The sequence below is a fragment of the Bubalus kerabau genome, chromosome 5, assembly GCF_029407905.1.
Source record: "Bubalus kerabau isolate K-KA32 ecotype Philippines breed swamp buffalo chromosome 5, PCC_UOA_SB_1v2, whole genome shotgun sequence".
Lineage (NCBI taxonomy): Eukaryota > Metazoa > Chordata > Mammalia > Artiodactyla > Bovidae > Bubalus > Bubalus kerabau.
The window spans coordinates 49,007,485-49,020,448 of NC_073628.1; the positions used below are offsets into that span (position 1 = coordinate 49,007,485).

Genomic DNA, 12,964 nt, shown 5'->3' on the forward strand with positions numbered 1-12,964 from the left:
CTGAACTTTTCCTTCCCAGCACTCATTCCAATCTCATAAATGTATTTAAATGATTATTTATGATGTTACTTGGTTACTTGGGGGAAATGAATAAACAGATGCCACTGAAATATGGGGAAATGTCTGGGTTAAAACCATGAAAAAAATAATTATTTAGGACCCTTTGCACCAAAATATCTAATGAAAAAGGAAAAGAAGAAGAAAGGAAGAAAGCACTGGGGGGAGAGAGAAGGTGGAGAGAGAAAATGGTTCACTTGAGATACTAGTCCAGGATAATCACAGTTCAAGATGGTGCTTCATCTGTAGTTCAAACAATGTGGTCCAGTTTGCCTCTCTTTTCTGAATTCTGTCTCCATAAATCGGCCCCTTTCAATGGCCTTGCTTCCTGGCTCTGTGTTTACTGACTCTTGCCTAGTGGAGAATAAGGGAACCTCTTCCCGAACAGATCAGCTGAGGTCACAGAATCGAGTCCCCTTGGCCGTGTCTTGACTTGGCACATGTGCCCATCCCTGAGCCAGTTGGTATGGCAGGGATTTGTGGAGAGGATAATGTGCTCACACCAGTCAAAACTCATTCTCAGAGCCAAGCACAGTTGTTAGCTCCCAAATGTCAGTATTGGAAAATTCGGAGTACTATTCAAAAGGCAAAAAGAAAGAATGAATGCTCTGCGGAAAAGAAACAAATCTCCATATCAATGACCAATTAGATTTTGCACTGGAAGCCAACAAAGAGATTTTTAGTGAAGAAATAGCTAATCCAGATTTAAGTTTGTAAATGGCATTAAGGTGGAACAGTTAGGTTTAAAGGGAATTTTTAAAGCAAAACAATAGGATTTGCTGACTGGATGAGAATGATACGAAAGAGTATAGAAAAGAAGATGAACATATAGATGGTTCTGCTATGGGTTAAGACAAATTATATAGAAGAAGGAATAGGATTTTAGGACTCTTAAAATCTATTACATTTTATATTCTGTAGGAAACCACTTTTATTCAAACAGAATTTGGGGAAATATTTGAGGAATTGGTTAACCACTACTGATGCCTCTACTGCTAAGTCGCTTCAGTCGTGTCTGACTCTGTGCAACCCCATAGACGGCAGCCCACCAGGCTCCCCCGTCCCTGGGATTCTCCAGGCAAGAACACTGGAGTGGGTCGCCATTTCCTTCTCCAATGCATGAAAGTGAAAAGTGAAAGTGAAGTCGCTAGGCTTAAATTGGCTACCATGTCCCAAGAACATATTAAACAGAATATTGACTTTCAATAAATTGAATGCATAATGCCTAACCTCATTGCGCTATATTTTAGAAAAGACACCAAAAGAGATACCAAAAGAGCTTTCTGCTCAAAGCACAAAAAAGTGTTTTGAGCAGACTTTTAATTATAAAACTTGAAACTCCAACTAATCTACTTTTGACTAGATGTTTATAATCTCCCAAATTCATGTGCTGAAATGAATCTAGCCCCAAAGAGATGATACTGGAGGTGAAGCATTTGGGAGGTGACTGGGTAATGGGGTAGAGCCCTCCTGAATGAAATTAGTGCCCTTTTTGAAAGAGTTTCCAGGGAACTCCCTCCTCCTTCTGCCCTGTGAGGACACGTGGGCTCTACCCCATTACCCAATCACCTCCCAAACGCTTCACCTCCAGTGTTGGACCTACAGTATCCAAGCAGAAAGCAAGCTCTCACAGATGCCAAATTTGCCATGCCTTGATCTTGGAATTCCCAGGATCTCTGGAATTCCCAGAAATGTAAGAAAGTTTGTGGTTTAAGTCACTCAATCTACTTAATTTTTTAAATTGTCATCCTAACAGACTAAGACATAATTCCAGTATGCTCTTCTATGCTTTAATTTCAGTATGGCTTGTGCTAAATACAAGAAGCACACCAGCCATCTCATCTGAAGTCACACTAGCTAAAGAGTATGCCCATTAGCTTTGCTGTATAAGAAACACACCAAAAGTTAGTGGTTAAACAGCAATCCAGTATTTAGCACACAATCCTGTCAATATCTGGACTTGGCCGAGCTGATTTAGGCCCAGAAGTTGACCTCAGCCAGGACAGCTGCCGGGACAAATGGCTCCCTAGCCTGGACCTGAATGTGGTCTGTCAGTGCCCGGCAGGGTAGCCCATATTTACACCTGGAGTGGCAACAGGGTTTATACACAAAGCAGTAGAGGAGGAAGAAAGCAAGACCCAAAGTGCAGATGCTTTTCAAGCTCCTGCTTACATTTCATCTGTAAATGTGCACAAATCAAGCCTCAAGGGCAATGCTAGAGTCAGTGTGAGAGCACTCTTGAGGGGTGTGGAAGGGGACTGCATGAACAAATTGGGATGTTCTGACAATCGGCTCCCCACAGGGACTAACAGCGTGACTAAACCAAGTATTAACCACAGGGCCAATTCTTCCATTTAACTTGAAAAAAAAATAATTCTAATTAAAGCTTCACAAATTCTTAGAGCTGAAAAAATTTTGAGTAGTATCTCATATTCTTTTCAGCAAGCAATTTCTCCAAGCCTCTTGTACTAGAAAATTGGGGTGACGAGTTTTCCCTTTACTCCCTCAGTTGACATCACTGTGTTAACCCTCTCTAACACATTCACAACTACCTTGCTAGTAAAATTCATGAGGCTTTTTTAACTAAGAAATTTAATATATAAATTCTAATGGGTACCAATGTAATTTAATTCTGATCTTTTTTTTTTTTAATTTTTTTTTCTGGTTATTATTATTTTTTTAATTTTATTTTATTTTTAAACTTTACATAACTGTATTAGTTTTGCCAAATATCAAAATGAATCTGCCACAGGTATACATGTGTTCCCCATCCTGAACCCTCCTCCCTCCTCCCTCCCCATTCCATCCCTCTGGGTCGTCCCAGTGCACCAGCCCCAAGCATCCACTATCGTGCATCGAACCTGGACTGGCAACTCGTTTCATACATGATATTTTACATGTTTCAATGCCATTTTCCCAAATCTTCCCACCCTCTCCCTCTCTCACAGAGTCCATAAGACTGTTCTATACATCAGTGTCTCTTTTGCTGTCTCGTACACAGGGTTATTGTTACCCTCTTTCTAAATTCCATATATATGCGTTAGTATACTGTATTGGTGTTTTTCTTTCTGGCTTACTTCACTCTGTATAATAGGCTCCAGTTTCATCCACCTCATTAGAACTGATTCAAATGTATTCTTTTTAATGGCTGAATAATATAATTCTGATCTTAATGTTATCCGCGCTGTTCTCATTATTACTCTGCACTAACTAGTTTCCTGGCGTGCTGCAGTCCATGGAGTCACAAAGAGCTGGACCCAAGTGAGCAACTGAACCAAACTGAACTAGTTTCAGTCAATCCCCAAAAGTGAATCTCATCTAAAGGTTCATGTTGAGCCTGTTGAACTCGAAAATCAGGTTTGCTTAAGTTCCTGACAGTAACATGCTGCTGCTGCTGGTGCTGCATAGCTTCAGTCGTGTCCGACTCTGCGACCCCATAGACAGCAGCCAACCAGGCTTCCCGTCCCTGGGATTCTCCAGGCAAGAACACTGGAGTGCGTTGCCATTTCCTTCTCCAATGCACGAAAGTGAAAACTGAAAGTGAAGTTGCTCAGTCGTGTCTGACTCTAGCAATCCCATGTGCTGCAGCCTACCAGGCTCTTCCGTCCATGGGATTTTCTAGGCAAAAGTACTGGAGTGGGGTGCCATTGCCTTCTCCGTGACAGTAACATAGGTCTGCTAAAAGCTCTATTGTTTGGATAAATGAATATCTACCTTAATTAAACTAAGAAAGTGCTAAATCAAGTCTAAAACTCCAACTTTTTCTTTTAGTTTTGAGGGAGTAACAAGGACCAAATTTACCTCCTCATCTGATATAACAACAACAACAACAAAAAAAAAAATATATATATATATATAAAATATATGAAAGAATAATTTTGAGACTTCAAATGACAAGCAGTTCAGGATAGTGATCTCTTACCAAAAGGAAACTGTACAAAGTGAGCCTGTTATTTTCTGCTTTCTGACTGGAAGCAAGAAAGAGAACAAGAGGATGGAAGATTCAAAGGCCTGCAAGAGTTCCTCTGTGTCTTCAGCTCAGCATTGATCGTAGTGTGTGCTTGGGGGCAGGTAAAGAATCGCCAAAAGAAGACCAGATAGGATAACCCCTGGGGCTCATACAGGGCTTGGAGTAGTTTGTGTTCTCATCAGCTGCATTGGAAAAACCTTCCAATACACAGGGAGGATACTCATAAGGGTACTGCTTCAGTAGAGAAGAAAAAATTCCCAAGGTTAACGGTTGGTTTGGTACTACCCAAAATGGCTCAAGAACAAGCCATGAAGGAATCAGAGAGTTTCCAAGTAACTTAACTGCATTCCAGAATAAAAATCAAGAGTATTCACAAAAGTTAAAAAGTACCTAGCATGCAACAAAATAAAATCTATAATATCTTGATTCCAATAAAAATTAATCAGGCAAGTAAAGAAAATACAATAAAGAAAATACGACCCACAATGAAGGGAGAAATTATCAATGAAAATATATACAAAAATGACAGAGATGATAAACTTAGTAGATAAAGACTTTAAAACAGTTGTTATAACTATAATTAGATGGTAACAATAACCCTGTGTACGAGACAGCAAAAGAGACACTGATGTATAGAACAGTCTTATGAACTCTGTGGGAGAGGGAGAGGGTGGGAAGATTTGGGAGAATGGCATTGAAACATGTAAAATATCATGTATGAAACGAGTTGCCAGTCCAGGTTCGATGCACGATAGTGGATGCTTGGGGCTGGTGCACTGGGACGACCCAGAGGGATGGAATGGGGAGGGAGGAGGGAGGAGGGTTCAGGATGGGGAACACATGTATACCTGTGGCAGATTCATTTTGATATTTGGCAAAACTAATACAGTTATGTAAAGTTTAAAAATAAAATAAAATTTAAAAAAATAAATAAATAAAAGAAAAAGTTTCTTAAAAAAAATATATATATAATTACCATTTATATGATAAAGAAGATAAAAGAAAGTATGACCCCAGTGATGCTTTTCATAGAAATTTATTTTTAAATTTCTATCATGTAAGCAAAGGACCTACAGGAGCCAAAAGACTTCAGGGGAAAAAAAAAAAATGTATCGAAGGATTATACTATCTGATTTCAATATTTTTTGTAAAGCTACAGTGATAGAACAGTATGGTATTAATATGAAAGTGTTAGTCACTCAGTCATATCTCACTCTGCAGGCCCCTGGACTGTAGCTCACCAGCTCCTCTGTCCATGGGATTCGCCAGGCAAGAATACTTCCCGACCCAGGGATCAAATCTGGGTCTCCTGCACTGAAGGCAGATTCTTTTACCATCTGAGCCACCAGGTTCAAAGCTGACAAACAGATCAAAGGAACAGAATTAAAATGTGCCTATATAGTCATTTGGTCTTTGACAAGTTGCTGAGGCAATTAGATGGGGAAAAGAAAATATTATCAACAATGATACAAATACATATGAATATCTAATGGCACCCCACTCCAGTACTCTTGCCTGGAAAATCCCATGGATGGAGGAGCCTGGTGGGCTCCAGTCCATGGGGTTGCTAAGAGTCGGGCACGACTGAGCGACTTCACTTTCACTTTTCACTTTCCTGCATTGGAGAAGGAAATGGCAACCCACTCCAGTGTTCTTGCCTGGAGAATCCCAGGGACAGAGGAGCCTAGTGAACTGCCGTCTGTGGGGTCACACAGAGTCGGACACGACTGAAGTGACTTAGGAGCAGCATATAAAATAAAATAAACTTTAACCCTTACCTCATACCACATTCAGCAATTAACTAGAAATGAATCAGAGTCTTAAGCATGAGATAAAATTATATGAAAAAAGGATAAGGGACCTCTGTTTTGCAAAAGTTCCTTAATCAGGGAACAAAAAGCTTAAACTACGAAAGGAAAAAAAAAAATCAGTAAGTTAGACTTCAGCAAAATTTTAAAACTTTTGCTTTTCAGAAGATAGTTATGAAAGTGACTAAGCAGCCTAAAGTTTACGGGAAATATTTTCAAGCATATATCAACAGAAGATTTGTACTTAGAGTCTATAATAAACTCTTACCACTAAATAATAAGACTTGGAAAAACCCTTAACCAAAGAAGTATGGATGGCAAATAAGAGCATAATATTCATTCAGTTCAGTTCAGTTCAGTCGCTCAGTCGTGTCCGACTCTTTGCGACCCCATGAATCGCAGCACGCCAGGCCTCCCTGTCCATCACCAACTCCTGAAGTTCACCCAGACTCACATCCATCGAGTCAGTGATGCCATCCAGCCATCTCATCCTCTGTCGTCCCCTTCTCCTCCTGCCCCCAATCCCCCCCAGCATCAGAGATAGATAAACTAAAACCACAGTAAGATACTAGGATGCATACACAAGAAAGGCAAAAATTAAAAAGATTGATCACACAAAGTGTTGGTAAGGTTGTAGAGCATCTAGAACTCTCACACTGTTGATAGAAATATAAAATGACTACATAACTTAGGGAAATAGTTCAGCAGTTTAACACACCTTCCATATGATTTAGCATTCCATTTCTAGGTACTTAAAGAAATAAAAGCTTGCACATACATTTTTACTGGTAATATATAAAAAGTGGAAACAGTCCAATGTCTAACCAACTGGTAAATGGATACACAGTGGGTCATATACCCATTCAATGAAATATAGCTCTTTAATAAAAGAACAGACTATGGACCTGTATGTCAACATGGTTGAATCTCAAATAATTATGCTGAGTAAAAGAAAGTAGACCAAAAAGAATAAATACATAAGATATGATTCCACCTATATAAAATTCTAGAAAATGCAAACTAGTATATCAGAAAGGAAATAAGTCAATATCTGTGAATAGTGGTGTTGCAGAGAAGGAGAAAGATTACATAGAATCACAAGGAAGTTTTGGACTTGATGAATATATCACTATCTTGGTTGTAGTAATAATTCCATAATTTATACATATGTCCCAATTCATGAAATTTAAATTTATATAGCTTATTATACATCAATCATAGTTCAAGAACACTGTAAGGGAAATAAATCTAAAAATCTAAGCAACAGCACACTAATTTTGAAGTCAGTGTTTTATTTGAGCTTGGATATGCTACTTATCGGAGAAGGCAATGGCACCCCACTCCAGTACTCTTGCCTGGAAAATCCCATGGACGGAGGAACCTAGTAGGCTGCAGTCCATGGGGTCACTAAGAGTCGGACACGACTGAGCGACTTCACTTTCACTTTTCACTTTCATGCATTGGAGAAGGAAATGGCAACCCACTCCAGTGTTCTTGCCTGGAGAATCCCAGGGATGGGGGAGCCTGGTGGGCTGCCGTCTATGGGGTCGCACAGAGTCGGACACGACTGAAGCGACCTAGCAGCAGCAGCAGCATGCTACTTATAGTTTCTGAATTTCGCTTCCCTCATCCATAAAGCAGAAGTGTTGATTGGGTTAAATGACTTCTAAGGTCCTTTCAACTTTAAAACTCTAATTGTTCTATTTTATGTAACTATTATCTCAGTCATAGTAGATTATATATTTCCTGCTTCTCCCCATGACCCATACCCAAGTGACGCTTCCTTACGAAATTATATTTATTGCTGCATTAAAGTTTGGCTTGGACTTTTGATTTGGTCAATGAATTATGATTGGGAATAAAATGATCAGACGCATTGGGAGTATGATTCTGCCTTATCTATTATCCCCTTCTATGAGATGAGCAGGTCCATAATGAAATGTAGAGCAAAGCTACAGACGTGTGCTGGACGTTAATGTAAGCCAGAAAGGAATCTTTGACTCTCGAAGTCTCTAAGCTATAAGGGCCTTTTGTTACCACAGGTAACATAGTTTAAGGTGACTGTTAACAGAAATTGGTATTTAGAAATGAGATGAAATATGTAAATTTATAAATATGTTGTACTGAATTCAGAATGTCAGGGAAATTGCTGTTGTAAGCTAAAAAATGGTGATGCAAATTGCGCACATTTGGAAATATTTGGTAAAACTGTCAGGTGAGATAACTTTGAAGTAAATATTTTTACCTAACAAACTTTTGACATTAGCAAAAGAACTTGAAAAGCAGAATGTTAGTATTATTAGTAAAAATGAAGTACAGGTGACTCTTGAACAATACGGGGGTAATCCTGTATAATTTAGTGTTGTCCCTCCATTTTATGTGTAGTACCTCCACATTCTCTCTTTCAACTGACCAGGTAAAACACCAGCACACACCTGGACACATGTGGTTTAAGGGCCAACTGTAGTTGCCTGGGCTAATTTTTCTATCTGACTGCAAAAGCCATGAGGGCAGGTGGTACAAATCATTCGTTTGAGAGGAAAGTGATGAGCTCAGGAAAAAAAAAAAAAAAAGTTGGTTTTCAAGCAGCACTTAAATATAGAAATTCTAGGATTTATAGAGTTGAGAAGATGGAACTGATCCTATTTCCAACCAGTAAATGATAAAATGAAGACCTGGAGCAATTAAGAGTGATCAAGATTCAGCCTCTAAACCTCTGCTATGTCAACCATGTGACCATTAATCAATTTTATCAGTGATTGTTAAATTGTCATCAGTGTTCTTCTCATTATTAATGCTTTACCTTCAAAAGAAAACCCTGAGAGTGACTTATGTTCACTAAGGCCACAGCCATAGGAGCCATGCCTGACCTATTGTTACCTATTGTTCCGTGTGTAATATGCTTTAAGTGGAGGACTGTGGACTGGCTGACTCCCTTCATGAGATAGTATGACCCATGATCACATATTCTCAAACAAAACACCCCTTCTACGTTATTCTCCTGGCTTCTGGCACTTCTGCAGACTTTCTTAATCAAGGGTTTCTGCTAACAGGTACTATCACCATGATTTAAAGTGTATTACTTATAACACTTATTTTGTGAAATAACTCCAGTACTTTGGCCAGCTCATACGAAGAGTTGACTCATTGGAAAAGACTTCGATGCTGGGAGGGATTGGGGGCAGGAGGAGAAGGGGACGACAGAGGATGAGATGGCTGGATGGCATCACTGACTCGATGGACGTGAATCTGAGTGAACTCTGGGAGTTGGTGATGGACAGGGAGGCCTGGTGTGCTGCGATTCATGGGGTCGCAAAGAGTCGGACACGACTGAGCGACTGATGTGAATGCCTTAAGCAAAAATAGATTCTGTTATCAAATTAGTTTAGAAAGCACTTAATTAAACAAGGTTGCAATTTTTACTGAGTGCAGTGCAGGACTTCTCAGAGACTTTAAAATGCCAATGTAGACGGTAAATCTCCAAGAGGGGACTGCCGGGGTCCAGCCCCGGCTGATCCAGGGTATTCGAAGGAGAGACGGCTAGGCGACCTATTCAAATGTTAATTAGAGATAATAAAGAGGAATAGAATGAGGATAGCTCAGTAGGAAAATTCAGTGGAGAAAAGAAGCTGAGTGGCTTGGTTTACGCAGAAAATCAATATAACCCGTGACACCAGGTTAGCTCTGACCACGGAGGCCGCAGGCGCCCTCTCGAATAGCGGAAGGTGCCCCACCTTAGACACCTTCTCGAGTGGGTCTTAGAAGCCCAGGCAAATAAATGGTCGCAGAGGACATCCACGCTCCAGATGGACACTCAGCTGGAAGTTAAAGGGAAGAATGACATGGGGAGACCAAGCGTTGGTGAGCAAGGCCCATAGCTTTATTTTCAACAGGGGCTTTTATACCCTAAGTTACACATAGAGGACAATAGGGGATGCAAAATCAGCAGTCTTTGATGCTTATCAAAAACCAGGGTTTCTTTCCTGCAGATTTATCGTATACAAATGGTTTAGGTGATTTACATCATCTTCTGGCCAGAGGCCTATTAACATTTTATGACTCTTGACAAGCACTTATCAACAAAGACTTATTTTCTCTAAGAGTAATTATTTTAAGGTTTGGCGCCATCTTCCGAAGATAAGATTACTTTCCTATAGGGTGGATGTGTAATGGGTTTACAAAGGAAAGAATTTACTACCTTAAGGGTCTAAAGTTACTAACACCAGGCCACTACTTATTTTTTCTACATACCAACTATATTAATTAATGCACATTCAAGGATACAATTCAAGGGATGTGAAAACTTGGCAACAAACATTGGCTCATCAATGAAATCTTTTACTAGTTTTATTCTGACAGTTTCTAATTCTCTGAGAGGCTCTAAGCTATTTGAATATCTTAAGCTTCCCGTGCCTCTGGAGGCTGGGAGACTGTAAACAATCGTATGCATAGCTGTAGGTGTCCGGGTAAACTTGTCAGGCGAGTTAGAGAGCCATCTGAGGGGTTTGGATTTAAACACTCCTAATTGCCCAGGAACTTTATTAATTGGAGCTGTAAGTTAACTCTTTGACAGAGAGAGCGAGATGGTGGTGGGGGACAGCCCCCAGTAAAGTCAGAGGTGAGAGCACAAAGCAATAAAGTAGGCAGACTCTGGTTTTTTGGGGGGTAGATGCTCGAGAATATCCGGGGGCACTCCCGAGGCTCGATCCCGCCTTTGCGTATGCCGAGCCCCCTTCCTCATGACCTTTGTCACGAGTGGAATGTCTCTCGCCGGCTCCCGGCATCTCCCCCTTTTTTATTTCTTAAAACAGCCAGATGTAGCTCAGTCGCGAGCCTCTGAATGCTCTGCCGAAGAATCCTAACAATACAAGAAAAGAATGATTATGAGAAGCAGAATTAAGTTAGAGAAAGTATGGAAGAAATCATTTGCTGTTCCAGCGGCAGTAAAATCTAATCGGGAGTGTTCCATGGTTGCTATTTGATTGTGAAGTTTCCCTAAGTCTAGACCAATGTCAGAGCTGTTCCAGATACCTGAAATATGGTTTTTAATCTTTTCCCATTCAAAATCTGTCTCATTTACTTTCAGGGGTGTTACACATATCCACCGATAGTCAGCATGACAGGACAGTGCCATTTTCACCTTTAAAGCCTGCAATTCAGTCCCAATATGTATTACTGCTTCCTCTAGGGCGTCTACCCTCATTTCTAATTTCCTGTCTATAGCTTCCTGTGTTGCCAATGCTAAAGAAACATTTTTGGACATAGAATCAACATATTGAGCAGTATGTACTTGTTGAGTCAATGATATTGCTGCCACAGTAACAGAAGTGATTGCACTTATCAAAGCTGCTATTCCCAAGATAAGTAAGCCCACAAACCGTCCGGTTCGCATTAAATCCTGCAGTTGTTGTAATACAGCCAAACCGTAATTATCATACCAATAAGAATGCACAGATACAGGTATCATGAGATAGGGTGGGCGTTTCAACACAACAAAAGAACAAACATTATATTGGGGGGTCAAACAAGATGAAAGCATACATTGTTCACAAGTTACTATATTAGGTCCACCTGAATAATTCATGTGTACATTTAATCTTTTGGAGTCATTAGTAAAGAGAAAAACATAAGGTGAGGGTACACAAGCTAAAACAGAATAAGTAGAATTGCTATTTGGACGGAGTAAGGAAATGGGAGCAGTGGCAGCAAGGGCCCTCCAGATTTCTGGCTGCCAAGAAGTTCTGTTCTTAGTAGTATAAGACAATATGGGTGACGCAAATCGATTATTATGCCATCTAGTAATGCTTAATGGCCAGGAAAAATCTTTCTTCCAATTATAAAATCTGCTGGGAAAGTCATCAAGGGGCAATGGGCTCCTACCTAGGTCTGAGTTACTCCAGTCTTGAATCATGTAATTCCCTCTTCCCGGTATTCTATAATCAGCTCTTAAATGATAAGTACAAGATTTCCAAATTGGATACCCTGTACGATCATCTATGGTGTTCCATACGGCATCTGAAGGCTCAGTATTATAACAACTTGGATATCCAGGAGGGGGTCTACGGAATATAAATTCGTGGGGATCAAGGGCCCCGGGCATACGAGCCTGTAAGACCCAAAGCGCTAGACGCCCTCTATGTTCAATACCTGAGGCTGGAGAATGAGTCAGAACTGCCTTTTTAGAGGCTCTGACACATCCTTCTTTAGGGGGAATAATAAAGCTTTCTATATCACTGGGAAAGTTAAAGCAAACAGGAAGGTCATCTGCTAATCCCCTGAAGGTAAAATTGAAATTAATAGGATATTCGTCTGTGGTATAAGAAGTATATGACCCTCCCAGTAACTGAGGCTGGTTTGTGTGGACCCGTAGGGGGTCATTGTTCCAGGTAACAACTTGAAAGGTTGGAGGATCTGGGAAGTAGGCCCAATACTTTTCAGGAGCAGGGGAGGAGGCGCTTACCTGGCAAGATAATAAGGCAAGCATAGCAATAAACATCTTCTCAGGGGAGGTTGGAGAGCCCTGCAAAGAGGTTATTCCCCGTGCCTGATGGCAGAGTGTTTTTATTTGTCCCCAAGTAGGTATGGAGGCATTCCGGGTCGCCTGAGTCAGGCGGCCTGACCCCCTCTTGTGAGACAAAGGATCGGGGGGAGCGATATCCTGTATGTGAAGTTGAGACATCTGTTTGGTGGGCGGATCCGTTCCCTGCTCATCCGGGATCCCTGATGTCAGTTGCTCCGATGTCAGTGGTGTTTCCCGTGCTGGCGTGGGGAGCGAAGGCAGAGGAGGCCCTTTCCTCTTTCGGGGTCGCGGCGGCCGTGAAACCCGGTATCCGAGAGGCTGAGACATGGCGAATTAATCTATCTGGAACCCAAATTGGAGAATCTGCGTCCTGTGGAAAAATACAAGCATATCCTCGACCGCTGGTTAACAATGGGTCAGGACCTTTCCATTGTCCGGAAAGGAGGTCCTTCCATTTAACTAATGGTTTTGCATTCAGTTGCTCCGGGCAGGGGACATGATACACATTTGCCAAATGTATCTGACAACGGATCACTGTGTTTCCCTAGAGCATCTCACAGACTATATTCTGTGGAAAACACATACAATTTAATATTTTATGGAAAAGCA

General features: G+C 40.8%; 1 protein-coding gene across 1 annotated transcript; it reads right to left on the reverse strand.

Moving 5' to 3' along the window:
• Positions 1-10,693: 10,693 nt before the first annotated feature.
• LOC129653857 (endogenous retrovirus group K member 25 Env polyprotein-like) lies at positions 10,694-12,714 on the reverse strand. Its single transcript, XM_055583522.1, has one exon. The coding sequence runs from the start codon at positions 12,680-12,682 to the stop codon at positions 10,694-10,696; it is 1,989 nt and encodes a 662-aa protein (XP_055439497.1). The 5' UTR covers positions 12,683-12,714.
• Positions 12,715-12,964: the final 250 nt, after the last annotated feature.

Excerpts from the sequence above, each read along its gene's own strand:
- LOC129653857 (XM_055583522.1), bottom strand. The coding sequence starts at position 12,682 with ATGTCTCAGCCTCTCGGATACCGGGTTTCACGGCCGCCGCGACCCCGA.